The sequence below is a fragment of the Triticum dicoccoides genome, chromosome 1A, assembly GCF_002162155.2.
Source record: "Triticum dicoccoides isolate Atlit2015 ecotype Zavitan chromosome 1A, WEW_v2.0, whole genome shotgun sequence".
Lineage (NCBI taxonomy): Eukaryota > Viridiplantae > Streptophyta > Magnoliopsida > Poales > Poaceae > Triticum > Triticum dicoccoides.
This window is the reverse complement of record NC_041380.1, coordinates 360,354,918-360,381,692: the sequence shown is the minus strand read 5'-3', so window position 1 is coordinate 360,381,692 and position 26,775 is coordinate 360,354,918. Positions and strand designations below refer to the sequence as shown.

Genomic DNA, 26,775 nt, shown 5'->3' with positions numbered 1-26,775 from the left:
ACCCAAAGGAGACTGTTGGGTACACCTTCTATCACAGATCCGAAGGCAAGATATTCGTTGCTAAGAATGGATCCTTTCTAGAGAAGGAGTTTCTCTCGAAAGAAGTGAGTGGGGGGGGAAAGTAGAACTTGAGGAAGTAATTGTACATGCTCCCTTATTGGAAAGTAGTTCATCACAGAAATCAGTTCCAGTGATTCCTACACCAATTAGTGAGGAAGCTAACGATGATGATCATGAAACTTCTGATCAAGTTACTACCGAACTTTATAGGTCAACCAGAGTAAGATCCGCACCAGAGTGGTACGGTAATCCTATTTTGAAAGTCATGTTACTTGACCATGACGAACCTACGAACTATGAGGAAACGATGATGAGCCCAGATTCCGTGAAATGGCTTGAGGCCATGAAATCTGAGATGGGATCCATGTATGAGAACAAAGTGTGGACTTTGGTTGACTTGCCCGATGATCGACAAGCCATAGTGAATAAATGGATCTTCAAGAAGAAGATTGACGCTGACGGTAATGTTACTGTCTACAAAGCACGACTTGTTGCGAAAGGTTTTCGACAAGTTCAAGGAGTTGACTACGATGATACCTTCTCACCCGTAGCGATGCTTAAGTCTCTCCGAATCATGTTAATAATTACCGTATTTTATGATTATGAAATTTGGCAAATGGATGTCAAAACTGCATTCCTTAATGGATATCTTAAATAAGAGTTGTATATGATGCAACCAGAAGGTTTTGTCGATCCAAAATGTGCTAACAAAGTGTGCAAGCTCCAGCGATCCATTTATGGACAAGTGCAAGCATCTTAGAGTTGGAATATACGCTTTGATAGTGTGATCAAAGCATATGGTTTTATACAGACTTTCGGAGAAGCCTGTATTTACAAGAAAGTGAGTGGGAGCTCTGTAGCATTTCTGATATTATATGTGGATGACATATTGTTGATCAGAAATGATATTGAATTTCTGGAGAGCATAAAAGGATACTTGAATAAGAATTTTTCAATGAAAGACCTCGGTGAAGCTGCTTATATATTGGGCATCAAGATCTATAGAGATAGATCAAGACGCTTAATTGGACTTTCACAAAGAACATACCTTGATAAAGTTTTGAAGAAGTTCAAAATGGATCAAGCAAAGAAAGGGTTCTTGCGTGTGTTACAAGGTGTGAAGTTGAGTCAGACTCAATGCCCGACCATTGTAGAAGATAGAGAGAAAATGAAAGTCATTCCATATGCTTCAGCCATAGGTTCTATCATGTATGCAATGTTGTGTACCAATCCTGATGTGTGCCTTGCTATTAGTTTAGCAGGGAGGTACCAAAGTAATCTAGGAGTGGATCACTGGACAGCGGTCAAAAACATCCTGAAATACCTGAAAAGGACTAAGGATATGTTTCTCGTTTATGGAGGTGACAAAGAGCTCGTCGTAAATGGTTACATCGATGCAAGCTTTGAACTGATCCGGATGACTCTAAGTCATGAACCGGATACATATTTATATTAAATGGAGGAGCTATAAGTTGGTGCAGTTCCAAGAAGAGCGTCGTGGCCGGATCTACGTGTGAAGCGGAGTACATAGCTGCTTCGGAAGCAGCAAATGAAGGAGTCTGAATGAAGGTGTTCATATCCGATCTAGGTGTCATACCTAGTGCATCGGATCCAATGAAAATCTTTTGTGACAATACTGGTGCAATTGCCTTGGCAAAGGAATCCAGATTTCACAAGAGAACCAAGCACATCAAGAGACGCTTCAATTTCATCTGTGATTAAGTCAAGGAGGGAGACATAGAGATTTGCAAGATACATACATATCTGAATGTTGCAGACCCATTAACTAAGCCTCTCTCACGAGCAAAACATGATGAGCACCAAGACTCCATGGGTGTTAGAATCATTATTATGTAATCTAGATTATTGACTCTAGCGCAAGTGGGAGACTGAAGGAAATATGCCCTAGAGGCAATAATAAAGTTGTTGTTTATATTTCCTTATATCATGATAAATGTTTATTATTCATGCTAGAATTGTATTAATTGGAAACTTAGTACATGTGTGAATACATAGACAAACAAAGTGTCCCTAGTATGCCTCTACTAGACTAGCTCGTTAATCAAAGATGATTAAGTTTCCTAACCATAGACATGTGTTGTCATTTGATGAACGGGATCACATCATTAGAGAATGATGTGATGGACAAGACCCATCCGTTAGCTTAGCACTATGATCATTTAGTTTATTGCTATTGCTTTCTTCATGACTTATACATGTTCCTATGACTATGAGATTATGCAACTCCCGAATACCAGAGGAACACTTAGTGTGCTATCAAACGTCACGACATAAATGGGTGATTATAAAGATGCTCTACAGGTGTCTCCGATAGTATTTGTTGAGTTGTCATAGGTCGAGATTAGGATTTGTCACTCCGATTGTCGGAGAGGTATCTCTGGGCCCTCTCGGTAGTGCACATCACTATAAGCCTTGCAAGCAATGTGACTAATGATTTAGTTGCGGGATGATGCATTACGGAACGAGTAAAGAGACTTGCTAGTAACGAGATTGAACTAGGTATGATGATACCGACGATCGAATCTCGGGCAAGTAACATACAGATGACAAAGGGAACAACGTATGTTGTTATGCGGTTTGACCGATGAAGATCTTCGTAGAATATGTAGGAGCCAATATGAGCATCCAGGTTCCGCTATTGGTTATTGACCGGAGATATGTCTCGGTCATGTCTACATAGTTCTCGAACCCGTAGGGTCCGCATGCTTAACGTTCGATGACGATTTGTATTATGAGTTTATGTGATTTGATAACTGAAGGTTGTTCGGAGTCCCGGATGAGATCACGGACATGACAAGGAGTCTCGAGATGGTCAAGACATAAAGATTCATGTATTGGAAGGTTACATTCGGACACCAGAAGTGTTCCGGGTAGTTTCGGATAAAATCGGAGTGCCGGAGGGGTTACCGAAACCCCCTGGGGAAGTAATGGGCCTTAGTGGGCATTAGGGGAGAGAGAGGGCAGCAGCCAGGAGGTGGCTCCCACCTAAGGGGAGTCCGAATAGGAATGGGGGAGGGGGGCGCGGCCCCTCTTTCCCTCTCCCTCTCCCTCTCCTTCCTTCTTCTCCTACTTGGACTAGGAAAGGGGGGGGGGGCGATTCCTACATGGAGTAGGATTCCCCCTTGGGCGCGCCCCTTAGGGCCAGCCGACCTCCTCCTCCCCTCCTTTATATACGGGGGAGGGGGCATCCCATATATACACAAGTTGATCTTTAGCCGTGTGCGGTGTCCCCCTCCACAGTTTTCCACCTCGGTGATATTGTCGTAGTGCTTAGGCGAAGCCCTGCGCCGGTAACTTCATCATCACGGTCACCACGCCGTGTGTTGACGAAACTCTCCTTCGGCCTCAATTGGATTAAGAGTTTGAGGGACGTCACCGAGCTGAACGTGTGCAGATCGCGGAGGTGTCGTGCATTCTTGGATCGGTTGGATCGCGAAGATGTTCGACTACATCAACCGTGTTACTAAATGCTTCTGCTTTCGGTCTACGAGGGTACGTGAACACACTCTCCCCGCTCGTTGTTATGCTTCTCCTAGATAGATCTTGCATGATCGTAGGCATTTTTTTTTAAAAATTACGTTCCCCAACACTCAGTGCTCAGAAAACCACAACATATTTGAATGTGATCAATCCTAAGGCGGCTCTCTCTGCATATCATGAACAATCTGCTTCCTTTTTCTTCTGCAAGGTTTTGTCGAGGCATGCATGCGTGACTATTTATGGTTTCTTTCATCTTCAGTTTGATTTTGCTGAGACATTCATTTGCAACACAGATCGACGCTGGTACCAAAAAAGATAAATCATGCGCTATTGATTAAGGTTACACCTTAAATAGAATTTTAAAACGGTTATTAGGTAAAATAATACCGTATCATATTTAGATTTTACACATTTTTTAATCAAAATTTATATATAACATGTTAAAATTGGAGTTACAGTTTAAAAGATATGGATTGAATAAAAAAACATCAATTACTTAAAGATAGACTGCGGGTTAACTAATAGAAAAACAGAGTGTTTTATAAAAAATGAAAAAAGAACAATTTGTCTCTGCTACTTAAGCCTGCACAGCGGGTTGATTTCAGGAAAAGATAGGCGTTCTAAAAAGAACAGAATTTTTTTCTTTATTAGTAGGTATAGATTAACGACGCATAGACCAATTAGTTTATTGGCTCACAAACTCCACGAAGCCCTAAAATTCACAAAAATCAAAAACTAACATTTTATGATTCGAAAAGGCCTAAAAATAATACGCATATACATAGGGATGTATAATTCATGTACGCAGATTTCCACCATAAAATAAATTTTTTTATGTGAGCTACATAGAAACAAAAGCATGGGCTTTAAAGGCTTGTTTAGACTGCTCTTGCTCCATAAATATCAGCTTCGCTCCTGAAATCCATTTTGAAATAGTTTCACATAGGAGTTGTAGCTAATCATATCTGGCTTTCAACTAACTCCAACTTTAAGAATGAGAAATTTGATGGAAAGAATCTATTTAATTAGATGACGTGGGGAAAATAAACGCCTATCCATTTACTGGTGATAGTGGTGGGTAATTTTCCCCAATTCCGCCTTCTAGAGTTTTGAGAGCATCCCTGAAGAGCTTCAAAGAAACAAGGAGTTATATCCCAAAATCTAGTTTTTTGCGAAGTTGCATATTGTGAAGCTATTCATTTAGCTTGCATTTTTTTAGAGGGGAGCTGAATTTTAGAGAGCAGATCAGTGCCAAACATGCTCTTATAGTGAATAGTACATGTGCTAGGAATTCATGTTTCTTTAGTAAACCAAAATATTTTTTCATGATAATACGTGTCTTATCTTATTTATATCATAAAGATTATAATATAAGCCACATAGACCCGCTAGGCTTTGCATAAAGGAAACACATCTAAGAAGGAAAATTACAATAAAAATTGAAGAATCCTCTGAACTTGATACCAATGTCCGTCATTTGCCTTCGGCACCACCACGACATCCACCAAAGGAAAAAATAACAGATCATCTCCTCAGCCGAGCTTCACGCGGCTCCAACGTTGATATGCAACTTTATGGACCTCCAAAGTGGCCAAACAAAGGCGAAACTATTGTCGTTCAAATCAAACTGGGGCAACACCCTGGACACGTTGTCAAACTCCAGATCGGGCACCCCCGCACAACTAAGATGTCGGAGGAGGAAACCATACCTGCCAGCAACGAACCACCCAACCAGACATGATCCACAATCTTCCAAATGACGCTGATGTAGACCATAGTTTGCCATCCTAGACTACCTCTCAAGCTCCATGCATGCGCTCGAGCAAACATCATCATAACGACGGAGCCCTAGGCACAAGTCCACCATGAAGATGTCGTTGCCACATGCTTGAACATGCAAGTTTCTAAATCCATCCCCAACCATAGTCCGATTACCTTGTCGGGAAAGGATTTGAAGCTTTTTTAATCAGTGCCGCCGTCACCAGCACCGAGATCAAGATGATGAACGACCCAAAAACCTAAGCAACCAGGGCCAAAAACTTAAAAGCTACATGATCGCACACGTGGATCGAGCGATGCCCTCACCGCCGACGATCGACGTCGTCAGCGAAGGGGAGCTGCTAGAGGACGGGGACAGAAGGAAACGCTCATGGCGGGCTGGCTAGATGCCTTTTCTTTCTTGGTCATATCAAACATATTTCATCATAAAATTTTACAAAACATGTACTCCCTCTGTAACTAATGTAAGGCGCTTTTGTTGTTTAATTAGAGCAACTCCAATGGGGCGATCTATTTTGTCTGTTTGGGTTATCCGGACACAAAACTCAGTCCAACAGGGCGACCCAAACAGACATGGCGTTCGCCTACTGTCCGTTTGGTGTCCGCTCGGATCCATTTTGGTCTCAAATCTGAAAAAATTTAGGTCAAAAGCGGACACAAAGCGGACGTTGTTGGTGCCCTCTTCGCCCCCTCTGTCCGGCTGCATGTACCGGCTGGCCCACTTGCCATCCACCCATCTGTCCTATCCCGTCTCTCTCCTCCTTTTCCTCTCTCTTCTCCCCCACCCACCCACCCACCCCACTGGAGCAACGCCGGCCTGCCCTCCGCGCCTCCGCCCCCGCGCCTCGCCTCCCTAGCTCCGCGCTTGGCCGTGCCCGGCCTCCCCGTCTTGGTGCATGCCGCCGCACATGGACGGCCCGGCCACGTCGTCGCCCGAGCTCCAGGCGCGCCTGTGCGACCTCGTCGAGCGGGGGCGTGGCCGAGCGGGGCGCGGCTGCTGCGGAGGGCAGGGCGAGCTGCGGAGTGCGCGCGCGTGCGAGCGGGGATGCGGCCGAGCCGGGCGCGGCGGCCGCGGAGGGCAGGGGCGAGCTGCGGCGCGGTGAGGTGAGCTGCAGCGAGGCGGGCGAGGGGAGCGTTCGCGGTGAGCGGGCGCGTGGAGGGCGTCACGGGATGCGGGGCGCGGGACGAGCTGCGTCTGGCGAGCGAGGCAGGCAGGGCGCGCGGGAGCTGGCGCGACGGCCGCGGCGAGCGCGAGCGCGCACGCGAGCTGGCGCGTGCAGGCGGCCGCGGGGCGACTTCCCTTCCTTGTGCAGCCACCCACATCCAGAGCCAGAGCCAGGGACAAAAACAGAGGAGTCTCGCAGGCGAGCAACCGTGCGTGCGTGCATGCATGAGCATGGCATGGCATGGCAGCGACATGGAGATCACGTACAGTGCTGGCACAGCGGACGCCATTGCCAAATATACGTGCGTGCGTGTTGGCGCTGCCGCTCCACCCTCCGACCGGGCCCTGCCCATGCACGCCCGCCCCATCCGTCACGACGACGCACCGCAGCTCGTGTCTGGCAGAGTATGAACTGCTAGCAAGTCTGGCCAATCATGCATCGCAGCGTGCGGGCGCAGCGGCCGCGGGGCGGGAAGAGGCCGAGCTGCGGCGTGGAGGCAAGCTCGCGGGCGCGGGACGCGGGTTGAGGCGGCGCGGGAGCTTGCCCACCAGGTGTTCGACCGAATGCCGACGCGGACATGCACAAAATGCGTCTTGGCCCCGTTGGGCGTACCGACCGCCCCATACAAAAAAGCGGATACGGACGCGCGGACAGCCGACAAAAAAGAACAAAATCGGTGTTTGTTTGGATCGGCCCGTTGGAGTTGCTCTTAGTTGTAGTATACGTTTCAATATATTCCCTCCGTTTCTAAATATATGTCTTTTTAGACATTTCAAATGGAGTCTTTTTAGATATATGAGTCTTTTTAGACATATTTTAGAGTATAGATTCATTCATTTTGCTTCGTATTTAGCCACTTGCTGAAATTTTTTTAAAAAACCTATATTTGAGAACGGAGGGAGTACTTGTGTAATCTTTTCATATTTTTAAAACTGAAAAGATTCAAAAAATAGTAATTCAAAATTCGGGCGCTATTTGCAATTTCCGCGATAACTAGATTGTGATTTTTCAACCAGAAAGAAATTGTGATTTCCTCCACATTGTGCAGGACCCATCGGTCCTGTGCTTCGTCTGAAGCGCTTCCATATGTCCAATTCCAAACCCATCCCAGAACCCGACTAAAGTTTCAAACCGGACATCTTCCCGATCCTTATGGCGACCTCGCCGCCGCGGAGCCCTAACTCAGGCGATCGGCCCGAGACCGCTGACCTCGCTCTCGCAGCTCCGGCACAGCCCACTCGCATATGGAACTCCCTCGTCGCCCGTCTCCCTACGCTACCGAACTCCCTCCTCCTCGTCGCCGCCTCCGATCTCCTCCGCCGCCTCTTGGCGGTCCGCAGACGCCGCCGCCGCCGCCGCCGCCCTTCTCTCCCACTCCCCATCTACGATGACGCCGCAAGCTCCGCCCGGTGAGAACCTCTACTCGAATCAGCGCGGCGCCTGTGATTCCAATGCCGCGCAGGCTTTTGCTGGAGTAGTGCTGTACTTTGTGCTCTCGTTGACTGCTGACAGAACGGAGTAGATTTGTGCGGATTTAGTGTTACAGGTTACGAGATGACCTGTGATGAACTTGTAGAAACGTGTTCAGGAATTGGTCGCTCGACCCAAAATATAGGACCCACCACTACTCTTGAGCTAACGCATCATAGATCTGGTCATCTAGCTATCTGTCCGGTGTTCCTTGTTTGTGAAGAATTACCTGGAATGCTTTTGACTATATGTTATTAACAGGGTTTCTGGTGAGATGCCCAAAGCTTTTGCCATCTTAGAAGATATCGTGCAGCATACTTTATCTGATTTGCATAGCATTCAGAAGAGCTTACTTTATTGGAAGTCCAAAGCTGAGGTATTAAGTCAATTGATAACTTTTTTTTTGCCTTTTTAGTATGCAGAGAAGTTAATATTATTTTGCTACTTACCTACTTTTGCCTGTGGTAATTTTTCAGGGAACAAACTCACATAAAATGTACTTTATGATGTTTGAAAGAGGTCCAAGGGCCTTCCTTGAAGCAACATGTCAAACACTAACTAGACTCAGGAGCAATGGGAGTCCATCCGAGTACCTTTTAGGCTCTGCATCTGATATAGTCTCAGTAAAACTTGCTGTCCTGACGAATATGCAACATCGATTGGCTGCTTTTCTGGCTGAGGTTTGCTACTCTAACGTGTTTATCGTGAAAAAGTAGCAATAGCGCCATGGTTTCAACTTTCTGCTGATGTGAAGTAGAATAAAACAGTCAAAAAGCATTTTCGTGATTAACCTTGCTCCTGCTCTCCAAAAAAAAGGAAACAAAAAGAAACTGTTGTATCGCTGTAGTCAAATTTCAAAGTTATCTTTATTTGAATAATGTTGCTTTGTGCTACATGACTTGTCATTTACATGAACTTAAACTCTGACTTGCTTCTTCTATAGGTTTACTCTGAAGTTGATAAATGCAGAGAAGGATTAACTGAAAGTTCAGATAAATCACTACATACACTATTTGTTATTTTGAACACCGTCTTCCCCAAATTGGAGGTATCTCTTACAAATGCTAGTGAGGTATGCAATGCCTGTTGTCCATATATTTGGATTTGTAACATGTTTTGCCTCTTTGATGCTATGTTGTTTAATTAGTTAAAACACATGTTTTCAGGGGCAAACTCTACCATTCACTCATGACGAAAACTCATCTCAACTTATCTTCGAAAGATTGCCAGAGGTTGATGTTGAGAGTCCACAATGGAGTGAGGCCTTAGCAACAGATGCTATTAGTCTGATCTATGAAAACCTCCAGAAGCTAGATAGTTTTGTTTCCTCTCAGGTAAGTAACTCATTTCAACGATGACACATGTGAGATCATCGTCTTCCCAGTCTCATAGCACAATGACCTTAGACCATTACAGGGTTAACACATTTGAGGGGATAACTTGGCAGTGACGGCTCCTTCAGGGGGGATGTGAGAGTAGAGATGTGGATGAACCTTCCTTTTCTGTCCGTCTTAAAAGAAATCAGGATACAAGTGCCTCTCTTCATGGGGTGCCATCTCTAGTAGATGGAAACCATCATTAGGAAATAGATAACTAACATATATAAATAGGAAATAGATAAAACAGGCAGGTGGATTTTAGAAATATTTCGCTGAAATATATATAAAAGCTACCCTCCAGTCATGGGGATTGTTGCCAGTTTGCCACCCTTCTGCATGTCTTTCGTCCTCTATGCCATAAAACTCAGGTTCTTGATTTCTGTTACCTGAGTTGTTGGAGGGGTATTAAAGTTTTAATTTCAGTATTTTATATTTACCCGTTTGTGCTTATCTATATCTATATGCCAGTCACACATGCTTTCTTATTATAAATTGGTGGTAGGATTACAGCTATACCAATACCAGTATAGTACCAATGACAGAATTGAAAATATCAAGCATGAGGTATCTGAATTAATCCTGTGGATAACATAGCGATAATGTGTAGCTTGTATGGCACTCCATGTAAAGTACATGCTGCTTAGTATTACGTAATTTATCTGAAGCGTGTTTTTGTTTGCGGATAGCTTTCAAGTCATAAAAAGCCAAGAAATATGACCATATACTGGTTACCCTACACGTGTGGAGCAATTGGCCTCTCTGCATGTTCCCTATGGCTTTTGCGCCATAGTAGCTTGATGGGAAGTTCTGACATGGACAACTGGATTCAAGATGCTAAGGAGTCAGTTGCTGGATTCTGGGATGAACATGTTGAGAGACCAGTAAGACACTTTCTTTATATGTCTTCTACTATTATTTATCTTATATGGCATTCTAGTGTAAGTTAACTGAAGGCAAATCAAGGTATTTAATGAAGGCAGAGGCTTTTCAGGTTGGTTCTGGTTGTACATTTACTTATGCAAGATATCGTGTGAGGTCCTGCCAGAAGCATTGGTTTGTTTGTCACATATAACTGAAAAAAGAAGCATGCCGCCTTGTGCGTTACTGGCTGTAGTGTTTGCTTATGGTGGTAACAGATTGATGGAAGTGAATTCATGTTTTCCTTACGGGAGCATTTGTATATGTTAAGATGAAGATGCTTTAGTAGATGAGCATATATTCATATATAAGCCACAAAGCTTGTCAATATTCACCTTCATCGGTGTTGTAATTGTCAAAATACTGTTCAATTTTTATGCGGAACTGTTGAAGTCCAGAAAGCATTGCTACAAGCTGGTCTAAATTTCTATAAATTTGGAAATCAGTCAAGTTATTGTGCTCACATCATGACTGCCTTTTATGTTTTGACAATTGCAGATCATTTCCATTAGAGATGAGCTATTCGAGACATTCAAGCGAACAGATAAACGTGTAATGGAAAGGGAAGAGGTCCAACTAACCGAAGAATCATTGCACAGGTTGTTCCCAATGCTGTCATTCTCTAATCTGAATTATTATACTCATGGTTCTTTCTTGAAATAGAGTAGAGCTATTATAGCATGACTTTGAGGAGATGAGATACTAGAATAGGGAGAAACAGATCATAGATGAGACAGGACTTACGGTTAAAAATAGTAATCATAGACTGATCTCTTCTTGTTTGTTCTTATGAGTAACAACACGCAGCCTTTTATAGGCCAACTAAACTTGTCCCCAATACTGTTCTTTGTCTAGCAATCCAATCCAACTCAAACTCAATTTGTCAATCCGCACCCATTACTCTCTCCATTTTTAAATGTAAAACGCATTCAATTGTTTATGACAACTGATAATTTCTCCATTGATATGTGGTTATGTGAAACAGAACCACAATTCACAATAATCATAAGCAAGTACATTTGAATATGGATCTACCGACATCAATTTTATGTCACATAAACTGCCTTGTCTTAACCAATTCACAATCATAAGCAAGTACATTTGAATATGAATCTACCGACATCTAATTTCATGGAGTAATTGTTGGTCAAAGTCAGTATAGTACAATTTATGTACACCCTACATTTTTAAAGAGAGAGAGTAGTAATATAAACAGAACCTTGTTCATCCAAACGCCTACATGCTGTTCCTTATGTACTTTCATTTTGCTATAATAATATTGCTTCATTTTGGAGCGGCGTAATTATCCCAGTGAAAATCTATTTGTTCGCATTTTCTTGAATATGTAAAACTTTAGCGTCGCATTTTATGTTCTGAAATGCAATAGAGTACCAAATCACATTGTGCATTATTTGACCATGCTGGTTACAGGATGTTAATTACCTTTTGTGAGCAAACTTCAAAGGAAAAACCAGCACAAGATGCATCATTGCAGGAGTTGCTGGAGATTGTCATGAAAAGGTAAGACTGAACTTTTAACCATACATACTGTTGTTCATTCATCCTGTATCTTCAGCCAGTTGTTGCAAGTTCAATGGCCACTTGAATATTGTAATTTCTTGTTGCTTACTCTGGAGCAATACTACATGTCCACCTTCCTGTTCTGCCTTATAAAGACATCTTCAATCGCTTTTCAGTTCCCTTGTGCAACTAAAATAGTGTTGGCACTGGGGCTGACAAAAGATAAGCATTTTATGGGGGGCGTAAGAAAGCCATCTGAACTAGTTTAAGTCATATGGAATATGTGAAAAATCTTGGTCATAGCAGCAAATAATTCCACTCGGTGGATTTTTATTTAATGCTTATTTACATTTGCATTTAAATGTTTAGTACCTATTTTTGAGAATCCCAATCGAACTTGAGTTTCTGCTGTGAGTGATAGAAACAAACTTCAGGAAGCTAGGGATAGTACCTATTTGTTCAGCATGACTCCTAAGAAGCGGTCGATACAAATACAATTTATATATCTACAATTGCATCCAGAGAGTCGCATGCTTTACAGATACTTTAGGCATGTTGCTTATATATCTTGATATCTAGTAATTTACATGTGTTTTGGCTCATCCCGCAATGGATTAGTTCTTTATATGGTGTTTGTTTCCTTCAAAGCTGTCTTGGCTGTTTATATTCTATGAACCATCTGAGTAATGTGTGAAAAAGGACGACATTGTTCCTGTTTATTTGTGCATTGAGCTGTATTGTACATAAATGCAGATATGAGAAGGAATCGATGCATCCAATTCAGAATCTGTTCAGTGGAGAATTAGCACGAGCCATGCTTATTCAGGTTTTTTTTTCGTTTCTTGTGCATTCAACTCAAGTTAACTTGCATTTTTTCTCACCCATCTTGGAAATTTCAGGTTCAGAAGCTAAAACTGGATCTTCAGGAGTAAGTTGTACTATTATATCTGATAATATTAGTTACATGCATAATGATAAAATGTGCATTTCTTTGTATTTATATATTATTTATTTACACCAGAGATGATTGAATTGGTCTTATACAGGGCAATGCTGGAACTGGATCAGATTCTCAAGGCAAATGAGATAAACTTTGCTATTCTTGCAGCTCTGCCTGCATTTGGTCTTCTGCTTCTCCTGCTGTTTTTAGTGCGAGCATGGGCTATGCATGTATGTATATAGATTCTGTTCATCATCTTCTTGATTACAATACATCTAAGGCATCTGACGCAAGTGGTTATAGGTCTTCGAGACATTCATATGTTGCTTTCTAATATGTTTGTGCTATACATCTTGTGCGGTTTGCACCATGGTCATGTCCTATTTGCCATTCGTACCATGAACAGGCGTGTGAAAAGTTAATAGGATTGCAGTTTAAATGTCTAACATTTACTGTCACAATAATATAGGACCAAGGTGCAGAGGGAAGAGGAAGGATTGCACGTCATCAGCGGTGGCAGCTACTCATAGAAGTAGAGCGAAGACTTAAAGAGTTGAAGAAATGCATGATTAATGAGATGGTAATATTATCTATAGATGTTTAGTCTATTCTACGCATTAATTTTGACGTGTACACATATTCCATTTCAAGTTTTACGTCACATTTGGCCTGTTGGTGGGTAACTAGTTTCCTTATTATGACTATCAAACTTGCCGGTTGCTTTTAATCTGCACAATATTGCCCGTTCACCAAAATATGAGGGGGGCAGAACTTTGAAGACGAATAAACTGAGACGAAAGTGATGTTCTGTTGATGAGATGAATGGGCTCGTTTGTCAGGAACTTTCAACTAGTGATTGATTCCCTTAATTTCCTGCTTCACAGGACGAGGAGGCGAGCTGTAAATTCGGATTGACTCTCTACACCCTTGATAGATTATACAAAGCTGTTGAGGTGCATGCGAAGGAAACAGGCGAGTGGTCAAGGTCAGTCATCTAAAAATTCTCTTTCTGGCCTCTCTACTTGATTATTGTGGATGGCCTGTGGACCAAATCGCGTTTGCATTGCAGCTTGAGAGATGACATGTTTAATCTGGCAAAGCCTAATGTCGGAGTGGCGGACAAGCTGGATGTTCTTAAAGGGCTCAAGTGGAACTACGCCTGCTTACGTCCATCGCTGTCATGAACTTTAGCTGTGATTCATTTTTGAGATGGTTCTACCCTGAAACCATACGGTGACATGCAATCCACTTTGCATATTTTTTGAGAATAGTCTTTTGATGTGAATGCTTCGGAGTCTTTTGCTCTGTGCAACGGGATAGCCACCACACCGTAAGTTTGCGCCAGGGGTTCCTGGGTTTCATCTATTGCAATCTGTGTGTTGCTGCTACACGCAATGGGCTTGTGGCGTTGCTGCTACACCCATTTGACCTTTAAACTGGAATATACTTCTGTAAACATGACTTTTTACCCGTTCGTTTGTGTTTGTTGCACCGTTGGCGTTTTTCTTTGAACATTCACCGCTGGTGTTGTTTATTTCTCGTGTCTAAAGGAAACGATTCCGAGGTTGAAGAGCATTCCCTTTCTTAAGAACAAAATGAACAGGATTTCACAGGCTTATTTTCTTTTTCTGAAAAAAGGATTTCACAGGCTTATACAAAAGAGTAGGTATTATTGGGCTTTTAGCCCATTTAATATTTTCAATAATTCCTGAAAATCTTAGAGGCCCATAAGGGAAGTGTGAAAAGTTTAGCCTCACCCTGATTGTGATGAAATCACTAATTAAGTGGTACCCTTGCAAACCATTACAAAGGTCATGTGTTGATTACCCTAAAAAAGGTCACGTGTTGACAAGTGGCGCATTGTACCACTTGTCGTAACCTGTGAGTTCTTTTTTTATATATATTCGTTTTCGCAAAACGTTTTAACTCTTGAATCATATGTCGAAATCATGAACCGTTTTCATTGTTGGATTTTTCACCCCGAGATCTTGGAAAATACATCCCACGTTAATAGGTTTTGACAAAAAACTTAGAAATACAAAAACAAAACCTAAAAAAGTGAAACTAGAAAGACCGAAACCTAGAATTAAAAAAGCGTAACCCAAAAGCATGGTTGTGTCATTTTTTTCATTTTTTTGGGCAGACTACTTTCCCTTTTCAAGAAGCACATGTTGTGGTTTTTCGTTTTCGGGAAGCACAACTCGCGGGAGCATATGCTCTGCTTTTCCCTTTTCAATACTCACTGCCTTTTTTTTTTGAGGAAGCACATTGTCCTTGTTCCTTTCCGGGAAGCACAATTACGCTTTTCATGGAAGCTTATGTTGCGGTTTTTTTAAGGAAACACAATTGTGGACGTGCTTTTCCTTGATGTGCTTATCTATACCAATATAAAAAGACCCAGAGAGGCAGATCTAAACCATCCCAATCGTCAAATCATGTTATCTAGATGTTCAAATCGCTCTAATGTTGAGCATCAAACACGTTTAACACTCTAATTACCCACCACTGCCATTGGTTATAAACATGTTTTGACTCAATGCTATCCCATAAAATCTGTCATGTAATTACTATCCTACCATTCCCGTGAAAAAGTAATTGATATCTTATCAAATACCAACGTGCAACAGATATATCTTAATTAATATAACATGCAACTAATATCCTACCTAATATAAATGTGCATTGCACGTACATTATTACTAGTCATAGAAGTACATGCCGTGCTTCTAAAAAGTCAAATGGAAAATTAAGAAAAAATCGAAAGCCAGAAAAAACGCGTGACCCAAAGGAAAAAAAACAGAAATCCTGAGGGCGCGCCCAATGCACGACACGTGGCGGCTGCTGGGGGCACCACTTGGTGCGCTCCCAGGGGCCTAAAAATGACCTCCGCGGAAGCCTCAAAAGGATGCCCGTTAGGTAGTTGCTCCTCGATTGTGAAGGGTGTGTTGGACCACCCCCACTATAGGGCTATTGGGCGCCTCTCCGTAACGTAACTGATCACTAGTTTTTTTAGGGATGCTGAGCACTAACTTTTTCTAGGGGTAACCCAAGTTTTATTCGGCAAAAGCCCAGAATGTGGGTACAATTCTAGTCATGGGATGGGCCAAACCAAACGTGACATCCTAGACGTAATGAAAGGGCAAACTTGGCTAAACTGTATGTTACGACATTGACAACATGACCTTCAAAAGTAAATCACAATTAAATAAAGATGCTTGAAGATTTTTTTACAGATAATGGATCCATTTCGCCTCAACAACCTTTGTGGATAGCTCCGATAACCTCCTTTCCATCCGATGCAACCACAAAATTATGGAGGTTGAGATTTTGTGCTAGAGATAGGACCTCCCTATAGCTATTGCCTCCAAAATCGAAGGATCATCTACTGCTCCTATAACAAGAACTGAGCTACCCAAATAGGTGCCACCTGCATCTCTACAAACCTCAGCGGTAGACCCTCCCTACTTCCTTTCAACATCCTGTGTTGACATGTATTTTTGCATAGCTCATTGGCGAGGCTTTTAGGCATTGGTTGTTGACCACGGGTATGGATGGCTAGCCTTGAGAAGGAACCGAAGGAATTTCTTTCATCATGTCCAACAAATCGATGAACCTGTTGAACAATGAATAGATTGGGGATTTTGAAAAATGATCTTGTGGATATCCTTGCGACATGCTGTCCATATAGCCCAAAGAGTGTCTAAGAGCTTCACGAAGAGAGTATGTGATAATGAGTTCATGAGAGTAAAGAGCCACTGTTTTTGCATAGTTGTTGTTACTAGGTTTTTGAGCCAATTCCTCATCCACCAATGCCCATGAATCCAGTGAACCGCACATGCCACAAGAACTCGAATATGTCATGTGTCGAGCACTAGCTGCTACGTGACATGGCAACGCCCTGACAAATCTTGTTTGGACGTCCTTTGCGTTAGCATGGCGCGTAGGAATTGCTTCCACAGACCGGGCCCATTACTTGAGTTTATTGCCAGTATTTTTTTATTATGTTCTCGGTTTCTTCCGACTTAGACTATGTTCTTTCGTTTTCCTTTTGCATTTCTTCATGTTTTCTATTTTTGCCTTTTCTTTTTTTTTCACTTATAGATATATACTACTCCCTCCGTAAACTAATATAAGAGCGTTTAGAATACTAAAATAGTGATCTAAAAGCTCTTATATTAGTTTACAGAGGGAGTAAATTTTTATAGATGGATTTTCCCCATAGTATACAAACATATATTCATAGGAGTATGAACACTATTTTCATCTTTGAACTTTTAAAAAAACACTTACATTTTGTAATCCATGTGTATTTTTTTTCAAACTCATGATGAATATTTTTCAAATATGTGATGATTTTTCTTAAATATGCAATGAACATTCTTTCAAATACATGATGAATATTTTTCAATTTCAGGATGAACATTTTTTAAAATACATGAATACAACAACAACAACAACAACAACAACAACAACAAAGCCTTTAGTCCCAAACAAGTTGGGGTAGGCTAGAGGTGAAACCCATAAGATTTTGCAACCAACTCATGGCTCTGGCACATGGATAGCAAGCTTCCACGCACCCCTGTCCATAGCTAGCTCTTTGTCGATACTTCAATCCTTCAGGTCTCTCTTAACGGACTCCTCCCATGTCAAAATCGGTCGCCCCCGCCCTCTCTTGACATTCTCCGCACGCTTTAGCCGTCCGCTATGCACTGGAGCTTCTGGAGGCCTGCGCTGAATATGCCCAAACCATCTCAAACGATGTTGGACAAGCTTCTCCTCAATTGGTGCTACCCCAACTCTATCTCGTATATCATCATTCCGGACTCGATCCTTCCTCGTGTGGCCACACATCCATCTCAACATACGCATTTCCGCCACACCTAACTGTTGAACATGTCGCCTTTTAGTCGGCCAACACTCCACGCCATACAACATTGCGGGTCGAACCGCCGTCCTGTAGAACTTGCCTTTTAGCTTTTGTGGCACTCTCTTGTCACAGAGAATGCCAGAAGCTTGGCGCCACTTCATCCATCCGGCTTTGATTCGATGGTTCACATCTTCATCAATACCCCCATCCTCCTGCAACATTGACCCCAAATACCGAAAGGTGTCCTTCCGAGGTACCACCTGGCCATCAAGGCTAACCTCCTCCTCCTCACAGCTAGTAGTACTGAAACCGCACATCATGTACTCGGTTTTAGTTCTACTAAGCCTAAACCCTTTCGATTCCAAGGTTTGTCTCCATAACTCTAACTTCCTATTTACCCCCGTCCGACTATCGTCAACTAGCACCACATCATCCGCAAAGAGCATACACCATGGGATATCTCCTTGTATACCCCTTGTGACCTCATCCATCACTAATGCAAAAAGATAAGGGCTCAAAGCTGACCCCTGATGCAGTCCTATCTTAATCGGGAAGTCATCGGTGTCGACATCACTTGTTCGAACACTTGTCACAACATTATTGTACATGTCCTTGATGAGGGTAATGTACTTTGCTGGGACTTTGTGTTTCTCCAAGGCCCACCACATGAATGAACAAAAAAAATTAAAATACACAATGAGCGATTAATAATTTTGAAATGCACGATGTCATTTTAAATTATGCATACTTGAACATTTTAATTTTTCGCAAAATTTTATTTCCTTTTGACAGCCCATACAAGGGCTGTGTGGGCGTTTCACTTCCCATTCGACGCTTTAAGCGTCAGATAGGAGCACTCCAGAGACCGCCATTCCCGTCGGCTAGGGCTGCTTTGCTTGTAAGTAGAACCAAAAGGCCCATTCAGCATCCTGGTTGATCCAAAAGCCCACGCGGTGTTGGACAACGTAATCGCCTTCGTCACCGCGACCACAGCGCCGCCGCCTCTCCTCTCTTCCCCACCTACAAAGCCTACAAAACCCTAGCGAAACATCTCCATCCGATCGAGCCCCCTCCTCCCTCCGCCCCCACCCCAGCCGATTCGATTCGATTCAGCCCTCCCCGCGCAAGATGATGCCGGGGTCAGCCCCGCCGGCCGCCGGGAGCGGCATGTTCGTGCCGACGCAGACGGCGGGCACGGTGCTCTGCTGCATCTGCGGCGTCTCCATGCAGCCCAACCCGGCCAACATGTGCGCCCGCTGCCTCCGGGCGCGCGTCGACATCACCGAGGGCGTCCCACGCAACGCCGCCGTCGTCTACTGCCCCGACTGCTTCTCCTACCTCCAGCCGCCGCGCTCCTGGCTCCGCGCCGGCCCGGAGTCCCCCGAGCTCCTGCAGATCCTCCTCCGCCGCCTCAAGCACCCGCTCGCCCGCCTCAAGGTCTCGCTCTCCGGCGCCGAGTTCGTCTTCTCCGAGCCCCACTCCAAGCGCCTCCGCCTCAAGCTCCGCCTCCGCCGCGAGGTCCTCAACGGCATCGTCCTCGAGCAGACCCACCCCGTCGAGTTCGTCGTCCACGACCGCCTCTGCGACTCCTGCGCCCGCGCCCAGGCCAACCCCGACCAGTGGGTCGCCGTCGTCCAGCTCCGCCAGCACGTCCCGCACCGCCGCACCTTCCTCTACCTCGAGCAGCTCCTCATCAAGCATGGCCAGGCCGCGCTCGCCATCCGCGTCGCCTCGGCTCCCGGCGGCCTCGACTTCTTCTTCGGCTCGCGCTCGCACGCTGCCCGCCTCGTCGACTTCCTTGGTACAGTCGCTCCCATCCAGACCAACACAGCCAAGCAGCTCGTCTCTCATGACACAAAGAGTTTTATCTATAACTACAAGTACACTTTCTCGGTCGAGATCTGTCCCATATGCCGTGAGGACCTGATTGCTCTCAGCCCCAAGGCGTCCCGTGATCTTGGTGGACTAGGCCCGCTCGTCCTCTGCACCAAGGTCACCAATGCCATTGCCCTGCTTGACCCCCTCACTCTGCGTGTGCACCATCTGGAGGAGAAGAAGTACCGGGTGTACAACTTCAAGGCCGCTCTGACTAGCAAGCAGCTCGTGCAGTACATGGTGCTTGATATTGAGACAGAGTCACCTGAGATCACCATTGATGGATCTCGGTATCAGCTGGCATATGCGCAGGTCGCGCGGATGTCTGATTTTGGGAAAAATGATACTGTGTTTACAGTCCGAACTCATCTTGGGCACCGTCTGAACCCTGGTGACCTTGCCCTTGGGTATGATCTCTATGGTGCCAATATGAATGATGATGATATGGACAAGGCTTTATTACGCCAGAATTTGCCTGAAGTGGTTCTGGTCAAGAAGAGTTACGAGAAGAGGCCACGCACACGCAGATGGAAGCTGAAGAGGCTGCCTGTTGAGGAAGACCTTGGGAACAAGGCCAAAGGCGAGGAAGAGAGGAGGGAAAATGAGTATGATATGTTTGTTCGTGATTTGGAGTCCGATCCAGAACTAAGGTTTGGGATAAATTTGTACAAGAACGAGGACTACAGGTCAGAAATGGCATCCACGATTGGTGACGATGTCCCTACTGTGCCAATTGAGGAGTTGATTGAGGACCTAACCCTTGGTGATGATGAGGATGAAGAGGAGGAAGAGGGTGCAGATGCTGGTATGGTGGAATGAGCGAGCATGTCTACCTAGACCATTGGTCATGACTGTTCATGCCCACTGCAGGTCATAGGTCTAACTGCATCTGTTTAATTCATATAAGTTTTGTTTTTCTTTACTGCTATAAGCTATGAATGTCGGAGGTGTTGCTTAAAAGGTCTAAGTTTTGGATTTCTCTGTTTGTTGATGTCGACATTGTTTGAAACCATATCTCGTATCTTTGTGTAACGATAATGTCTTAAGTTAAATACATTTCCTATCATGTCATATGTTTGTGGTATGCTGTTCAGTCGTCATCGTTTGATTAGTCACAATATCATGGAGTAGATGCAAGATTTGATTCTTGAAACATGTGCATATTGTGGTGTGATTACTGATTATTGGATGTCTCTCAGGGATCACCTGAATGTTCTTTTCTAGAATGGTCACCTAAGAGTTCTTCCCCTCTTGCCTGTCCCAATTGTATCTATGAATGCAGCTGAATGAGGTATTGCGATTTTGATAGGGCTCTGTTACAGGTCTCACTGGAAATTGTTTAGCTGTGGTGTGCTTTACTGATACATAATGCATTTAGACTCACTTGTGACTAGTTTAGAAGTTATTCATGAAAAATATGCAGCCCTGTTCCCTCCCAGGGTTAAATGACTTAGTAAGAGGGTTATACCGTAAAATGTATGAGCTGTTTGTGGACTGTAGTATAATAATTCATTAATTGAGATGTTGAAAACAGGAATGCACCACAGGGTGCTTCAAACATAGGAGAGTATTGCTGTTTCTGTGTACAATTATAGTTGCACATGGGTAAATGTTTTCCTTCCTTCAGTATACTCCAGTGAACTGATTCGGATGATGCATCGTGTGTAGTTGCAGTGGGCACCTAGTGTAGGGATAAGTTGAGAGATACCTATATCTTACTACTGTTCTTTAGTAAGAAATCATTCCAGGCGGCTACTTTTTCCAAGCTCTTTTGTTCTGTGGTCTCTCATGTTCCTCTTCTTGAACCCAATTCCTTCCAGTCCTTGAACCCAATTCCTTCCAGTTTTCCCCTGTTTTTTATACTGATCTTGGTTTCTCCTCGCGAGAAAACCCACTTCCTTTGCCTCACCTGTGACTTCGAAGCTACCGGTTGCATGGTTCCCATATGTGGTGGAGTTTTTTTTCCCGACGCCCCTCATCCCTAAGGCACAACTATACCAGGATAACAATTACAATTTCCATTGCTCAAAGATCTGAAGCTTCAATGAATATAGATTGGGGGTAAGAAAACAATATCTACAGCTCTGTTTGCTTCACTGCATGGGAAGTGTCACCACTCATGTCCATGGTATATATAGAAAGGAAAAATGTATGATGCCTTGGAGAAGTAGGTTTGGCATCACTTATTGCATCAACCATTTTAATGTTCCTACTAGTACAACGGTGGTAAAAGAATGTAGTTTGAGCAGATAGATACCACCGAGTGGATTTACACATACTGAAATCTTACAATCTCATAACAAAGTAGCCACCTCGAAAAAACAATGTTCCACCGACATGTTAGAAGTATAAAAATCTGCTACTCCCTCCGTTCCAAAATAGATGACTCAACTTTGTACAAAGTTAGTATAAAATTGGGTCATCTATTTTAGAACGGAGGGAGTATAAGCTAAGAATGTCAGGGGTGTTGCTTAAATGGTCTAAGTTTTGGATTTCTATGTTCGTCCGTGTCGCCATTGTTTGAAACCGTGTCTCTTATCTGGGTATAAACATCATGTCTGAATACATTTCAGATCATATTCTACCTTGTTTTGTTATATGTTCTTCTATTCATCGGTTGTCATTCTTTGGTCAGTCACAATACCATCATGTCTCCAACAGAACCTCACCTGTCTCTTTATCCTGGCCTACACCCCATTGGGAATTGACTACTTTCATGTGGAGTCTTGCATCTCTGAAGAAACTGGTTACGTGGTGCCATTTTTTGGTGGAGTTTTTCCTTGAAGTTGATGAGTTGTTTTTCCCGACACCCCTCACCCCTAAGGCCCCGCTTGGATTGTCGGTTTCCTTCTAAGGGCCAGTTCTTTTCGGCGATTCTCCCAGAATCACCTCCCTCCCCAGCTTCTTCCAGAATTGTCACTTCATAATTTTTTTACAATCCTATCTGGTTAAGGTCTAATTAGAGTGGTGATTCTAGGAGAAGCTGGGAAGGGAGGTGATTCTGGTAGAATCGCCCAGAAGAACTGGCCCTAAATACCTCCGTAAAACATGGTATGGTAAGGTATAGTCGGGTGGATTTGTTCCAGGTGCTTGGGCTGCCGTTTTACATCCGTAATATTTACGCCGGTTTTCCCTCCTACGCTTGTATCCAACCGGTATACGATACACATCTCTGTACATCGTCTCGTTTCCTGCCGGAAATCTCTTGTGGCTGGTAAAATACATCTATAAGCTTTGGTGAATATAGATTGGGGTAAGCGCAACCTCTGTTTAAAATTACATCCATGCCAAGCGCGGCCTAAGGCACATCCATACTAGGATAGCAATTGCAATGTCTATCGCTCAAAGATCTGAAGCTTTGGTGAATATAGATTGGGGTAAGGAAACAATATCTATAGCTCTGTTTGCTTCTTTGCATGGGAAGTGTCACCACTCATTTCTATGTTATATATACTAGAAAGGAAAAGCTTGAATAAGTAGGTCTGCATTACTGATTGCATCAACAACCATTTTAATGTTTCAAGTACAATGGTCGTAAAAGAAGGTAGTTCAAGTGGATAGGTTCTACCAAGTGGATTTGCACACTGAAATATTACAATCTCATTACAGGTTGCCAAGCACATGGCTCCTAGAAAAAATAATGTTCCTCTGAAAAGCTAAAAGTAAATGATATCTCTGGCTCACTAGTCATTAAGTACATCCAGTATCTCTCACTCAGAGACCACATGTAGTAATTGTTGATTAGGAGTTAAAAGGTCAGGGTAGTCAGATGCCTATCCTTGTCGTGTCATCGATAGTTGACCAGCGAACCACTGTGATGGTATTAACCTACTTGAATGACGATAATGGCAAAATCATTTGGCTTGATGAAGATGCAAATACAAACATCCCTCTTTCACTAAGAACCATTTGATGAGAGTCTTGAAACATGCGTTTATGTTGATATCCCTCAGAGGTCAACTGAAATTCCTTTTTAGAATGATCAACTGAAAGTTTTTCACCTTTCGCCTTCTCCCACTTGTAGCTATGATTTTTTCTGATTTCCTTTTTGCGAATGGCTATGAATATAGCTGAATGAACTATTGCAATTTTGTTGGGGCTCGATTACAGGTCTTACAGAAAGGTGCCTGGCGGGTGGTCTGGCAGAGTTATTTATCCAAAACCACCATACTTGGGACTAGGGTAACCACTTAGTACCACATTGAAGGCAGGGCACAAAAAACCACCGAAAATGTGCCTAATGCGTAACGCGGAGCACTGATAGTCGGATAACCTCGCGAAAACAGTCAAACTGGCTGGTTGGGCCCACCTGTAAGGCTGACGTGGAATGTGGAAATTTTGCTGAGTTGGACCTAGGTCCCACATGTCAATGACTAAAGTGTTTATTTTTTTCACCTATTCTTTTTTATTTCTCTCTCTTTTCCTCTGTGGGCATTTGATCGAACAGGTTGTGGGCGAGCACTGGACACGGACATCACCGGCGCCACCGCCACAGAGGACATGTGCAGTGGTAATGCCTGGCCAGCACCACTCCTGGCTGCTGCCGGCGAGCTCCTCCGGGAGACCAGCTCGTGTCCGCGGGCCGCATCGTGGAAGTGGCCGCTCTTCCTCCGGTGGACGCGGACATGGCCGGGGCAGGATCTCTCCCGAGCTCAGTGTACGGCCCCGCTCGGCATGGACAGCAAGATGGAGGCGCCGAAATTTCTTACTTCGCCGTCAATGGCTGCGCGGCAAGGAACGAAGGAAGGAGGCAGGGACGCATAGAGCGGGAGCAGCGCTGGCAGCAGGCCGTGCGACTCCGCGCCCGCATCGTGCGCTCCCCTGTCGCGCGACCCCGCCTCCTTGCTCCCACTCAGGAGCGCCACCGCGGAGCTCCACGCCGCCAACTCCGACCGCCGCCGCCGTTCAGCAACCCGGTCGCCGCAGCCACGCACCTGCCCTCCCTTTTTTCTCTTCTGGCCGAGTAGGGAGTGCGACGCGGAGGAGCACCTCTCCACCACCGGAGCGTGGTGGCCTCCTTTTTCTCTTACGGGAGCATGGTGGCCTGCACCGCTCCTGGCCGCCGCCGGCGAGCTCGTCTGCAACTTCCCTGCCGCTCCTGTGTGCGTGACCTGTCGAAGAGATGAGGAAGAAGGCAGTGGGTGGATGACAGGTGGGACCTAGGTCCATCTCAGCAAAACTTCCACATAGGCATGCCACGTCAGCCTTACATGTGGGCCCAACCGGTCAGTTTGGCTGTTTTCGTGAGGTTATTCGACTATCAGTGCTCCGTGTTATTAGTTAGGCACAAAAACGGTGGGTTTTTGTGCCCTGCCTTCAATGTGGTACTAAGTGGCTACCCTAGCCCCAAGTGTGGTGGTTTTGGGTAAATAACTCGGTCTGGCACTGAGAGGATAGTGTACTCTGCTGATACGAAAAGTAGTTGGACTCGCTCATGGTTAGTTTAGAAGTTCGGACTATTGTGTACTTGTTGCCTTCCAGGGAGAAGTAGACAGTTAGGCCATACGATACATGTTTGCTTTATTTTCTTTATTATGCAAGACAGTAGAGCCACTGTAATAACAATTCATTAACAGGATAAGTTTAAAACACGAATGCACCACAATCTTGCTGCAGACATAGGAGCCAACATATGGTTGACATAGTTTCTGTGTGCCATTATAGTTACATATGGCTAATGTTGCTAGTAAATATTTTTCCTTCCTTTCGTGCATTCTTGTTTTAACATCTACTATTAGTGAACTCCAGTAGCTCTCATGTTGTCTTCCATTTTTTTTTATATGCTCTAACTGTCTAACTCCCTTCACCCTGGAATTGGAAGGCAACAAGTTCACAGATTTCCTGTCATAGTAAGTCAAAATGCACAACTTAGCAGTAGACCAGAGCACTATTCTTCTATGTGCCTAACGTCCTATTGCACAATTTTGTGCAAGGCTTGTCATGGGGTGCCGAAAAAATTGTAATAGTTCATTCAGTTTCATTCATAATTACAAGTGAGAGAATCGCATTGCAATACAAATAGATGGTTCGAGAATCAAATATTGCATCTACTCTATGTTACAACTTACAAGTGAGGCATCCCTAACAAACATCGACTCATGCCATCACAATCATATACCATGACCGCAAGCCCTTAAACATGGAAAGAAAGAAGTATAGAAGGATTAATGCTAACAGAAACTGATTGTACCTAACTTGACAAATTTTAGTTCATTAGGAAATTTGGAAACAAAACCACTAAAAACTGGCCATCTTTTGAGAGCTTGCTATGGTAAGATGTTCGTACAAAGAATGACAGCGAAAAACATATCACATTAGTGAATAAAATTATGTTGAAATGCAAAAACATTTGTTGAATCCTCCATAACACAGGCGCTACACTTGTACGTTTCTTTCCTTTCGGCTGTACAAATTCTAAATTATCATGCCAGAAACAGAGTCTCGCCTAGGTTTCACCAGGTCCCATTGTATGACTTCAGATTAGCATGCTGGAGTTCTTTCCAGAAGTTGATGAATCATTCTTCCCAATGCCGTTCATCCCTAAGGCACAGCCAAACCAGGATTGCTTTGGTGAATAGAGATGGAAACAGAAGCTAAGAAAATGACAATCTACAGTTTTGTTTGCTTCACTACATGGGATATCTGTCACCACTCATCTATGGTGTATCCAGATATAAATAGGTGTGCCCAGTGGCACCCATCGAATCAACCATTGTAATTTTCCAAGTACAATGGAGGGAAAAGAGATGGTACCAGGTGGCTTTGCACTCGTTGAAATCTGGCAATTTCATTACAAGTTTCCAAGCACATGGCCCCTTTAAGAAAACATGTTTTTTTTCTTCTGAAAAGCAAACATGTACATTATCTTTCAATAGTATCTCTCGCTCATTGGTGACCAACCACTTCCAGTATCCTCTCATTCACTAGTCAGTATGCACTTCCAGAATCTCTCACTTACTACACACTTGTAGTGCTAGTCGATTACAAGTTAAAAGTTCGCTATGACCCTTGTCGCGGAAAAGGTCAGAATGATCAAATACTGAAAGAGGATTTCTCCCATGATGCTTGCTTTTTGATTTCTTGCCTAATATCCTTATTGGATCATCAACACTAATACTGTTATATGCTAGTAACTGGCTGTTTGCTACTAGGAAAAGGGAAAGAAGAGTAATCAGTACCAATGGTTTTACGGCCAACAATTGCCGTATGAAGCTATGTCGAGGCACAGAGAAAGTAAATAATAGTCACAAGCCCTTAAACAGGGAGAGAAAGAGCTATAGCGGGATTAACACTTAACAT

General features: G+C 43.8%; 2 protein-coding genes across 2 annotated transcripts; both read left to right on the top strand.

Moving 5' to 3' along the window:
- The first annotated feature begins 7,584 nt into the window (after nt 1-7,584).
- Nucleotides 7,585-14,223, top strand: LOC119273040 (protein DGS1, mitochondrial-like). Its single transcript, XM_037554356.1, has 14 exons — nt 7,585-7,915; nt 8,238-8,352; nt 8,453-8,656; nt 8,920-9,048; nt 9,143-9,310; nt 10,042-10,236; nt 10,772-10,872; nt 11,705-11,794; nt 12,548-12,620; nt 12,694-12,722; nt 12,841-12,964; nt 13,204-13,314; nt 13,619-13,719; nt 13,804-14,223. Exons 1-14 carry the CDS (start codon nt 7,659-7,661, stop codon nt 13,916-13,918), a joined length of 1,812 nt encoding a protein of 603 aa, XP_037410253.1. The 5' UTR covers nt 7,585-7,658; the 3' UTR covers nt 13,919-14,223.
- Nucleotides 14,224-18,615: 4,392 nt separating this feature from the next.
- LOC119273029 (60S ribosomal export protein NMD3-like) lies at nt 18,616-20,560 on the top strand. Its single transcript, XM_037554351.1, has one exon. The coding sequence runs from the start codon at nt 18,730-18,732 to the stop codon at nt 20,293-20,295; it is 1,566 nt and encodes a 521-aa protein (XP_037410248.1). The 5' UTR covers nt 18,616-18,729; the 3' UTR covers nt 20,296-20,560.
- Nucleotides 20,561-26,775: the final 6,215 nt, after the last annotated feature.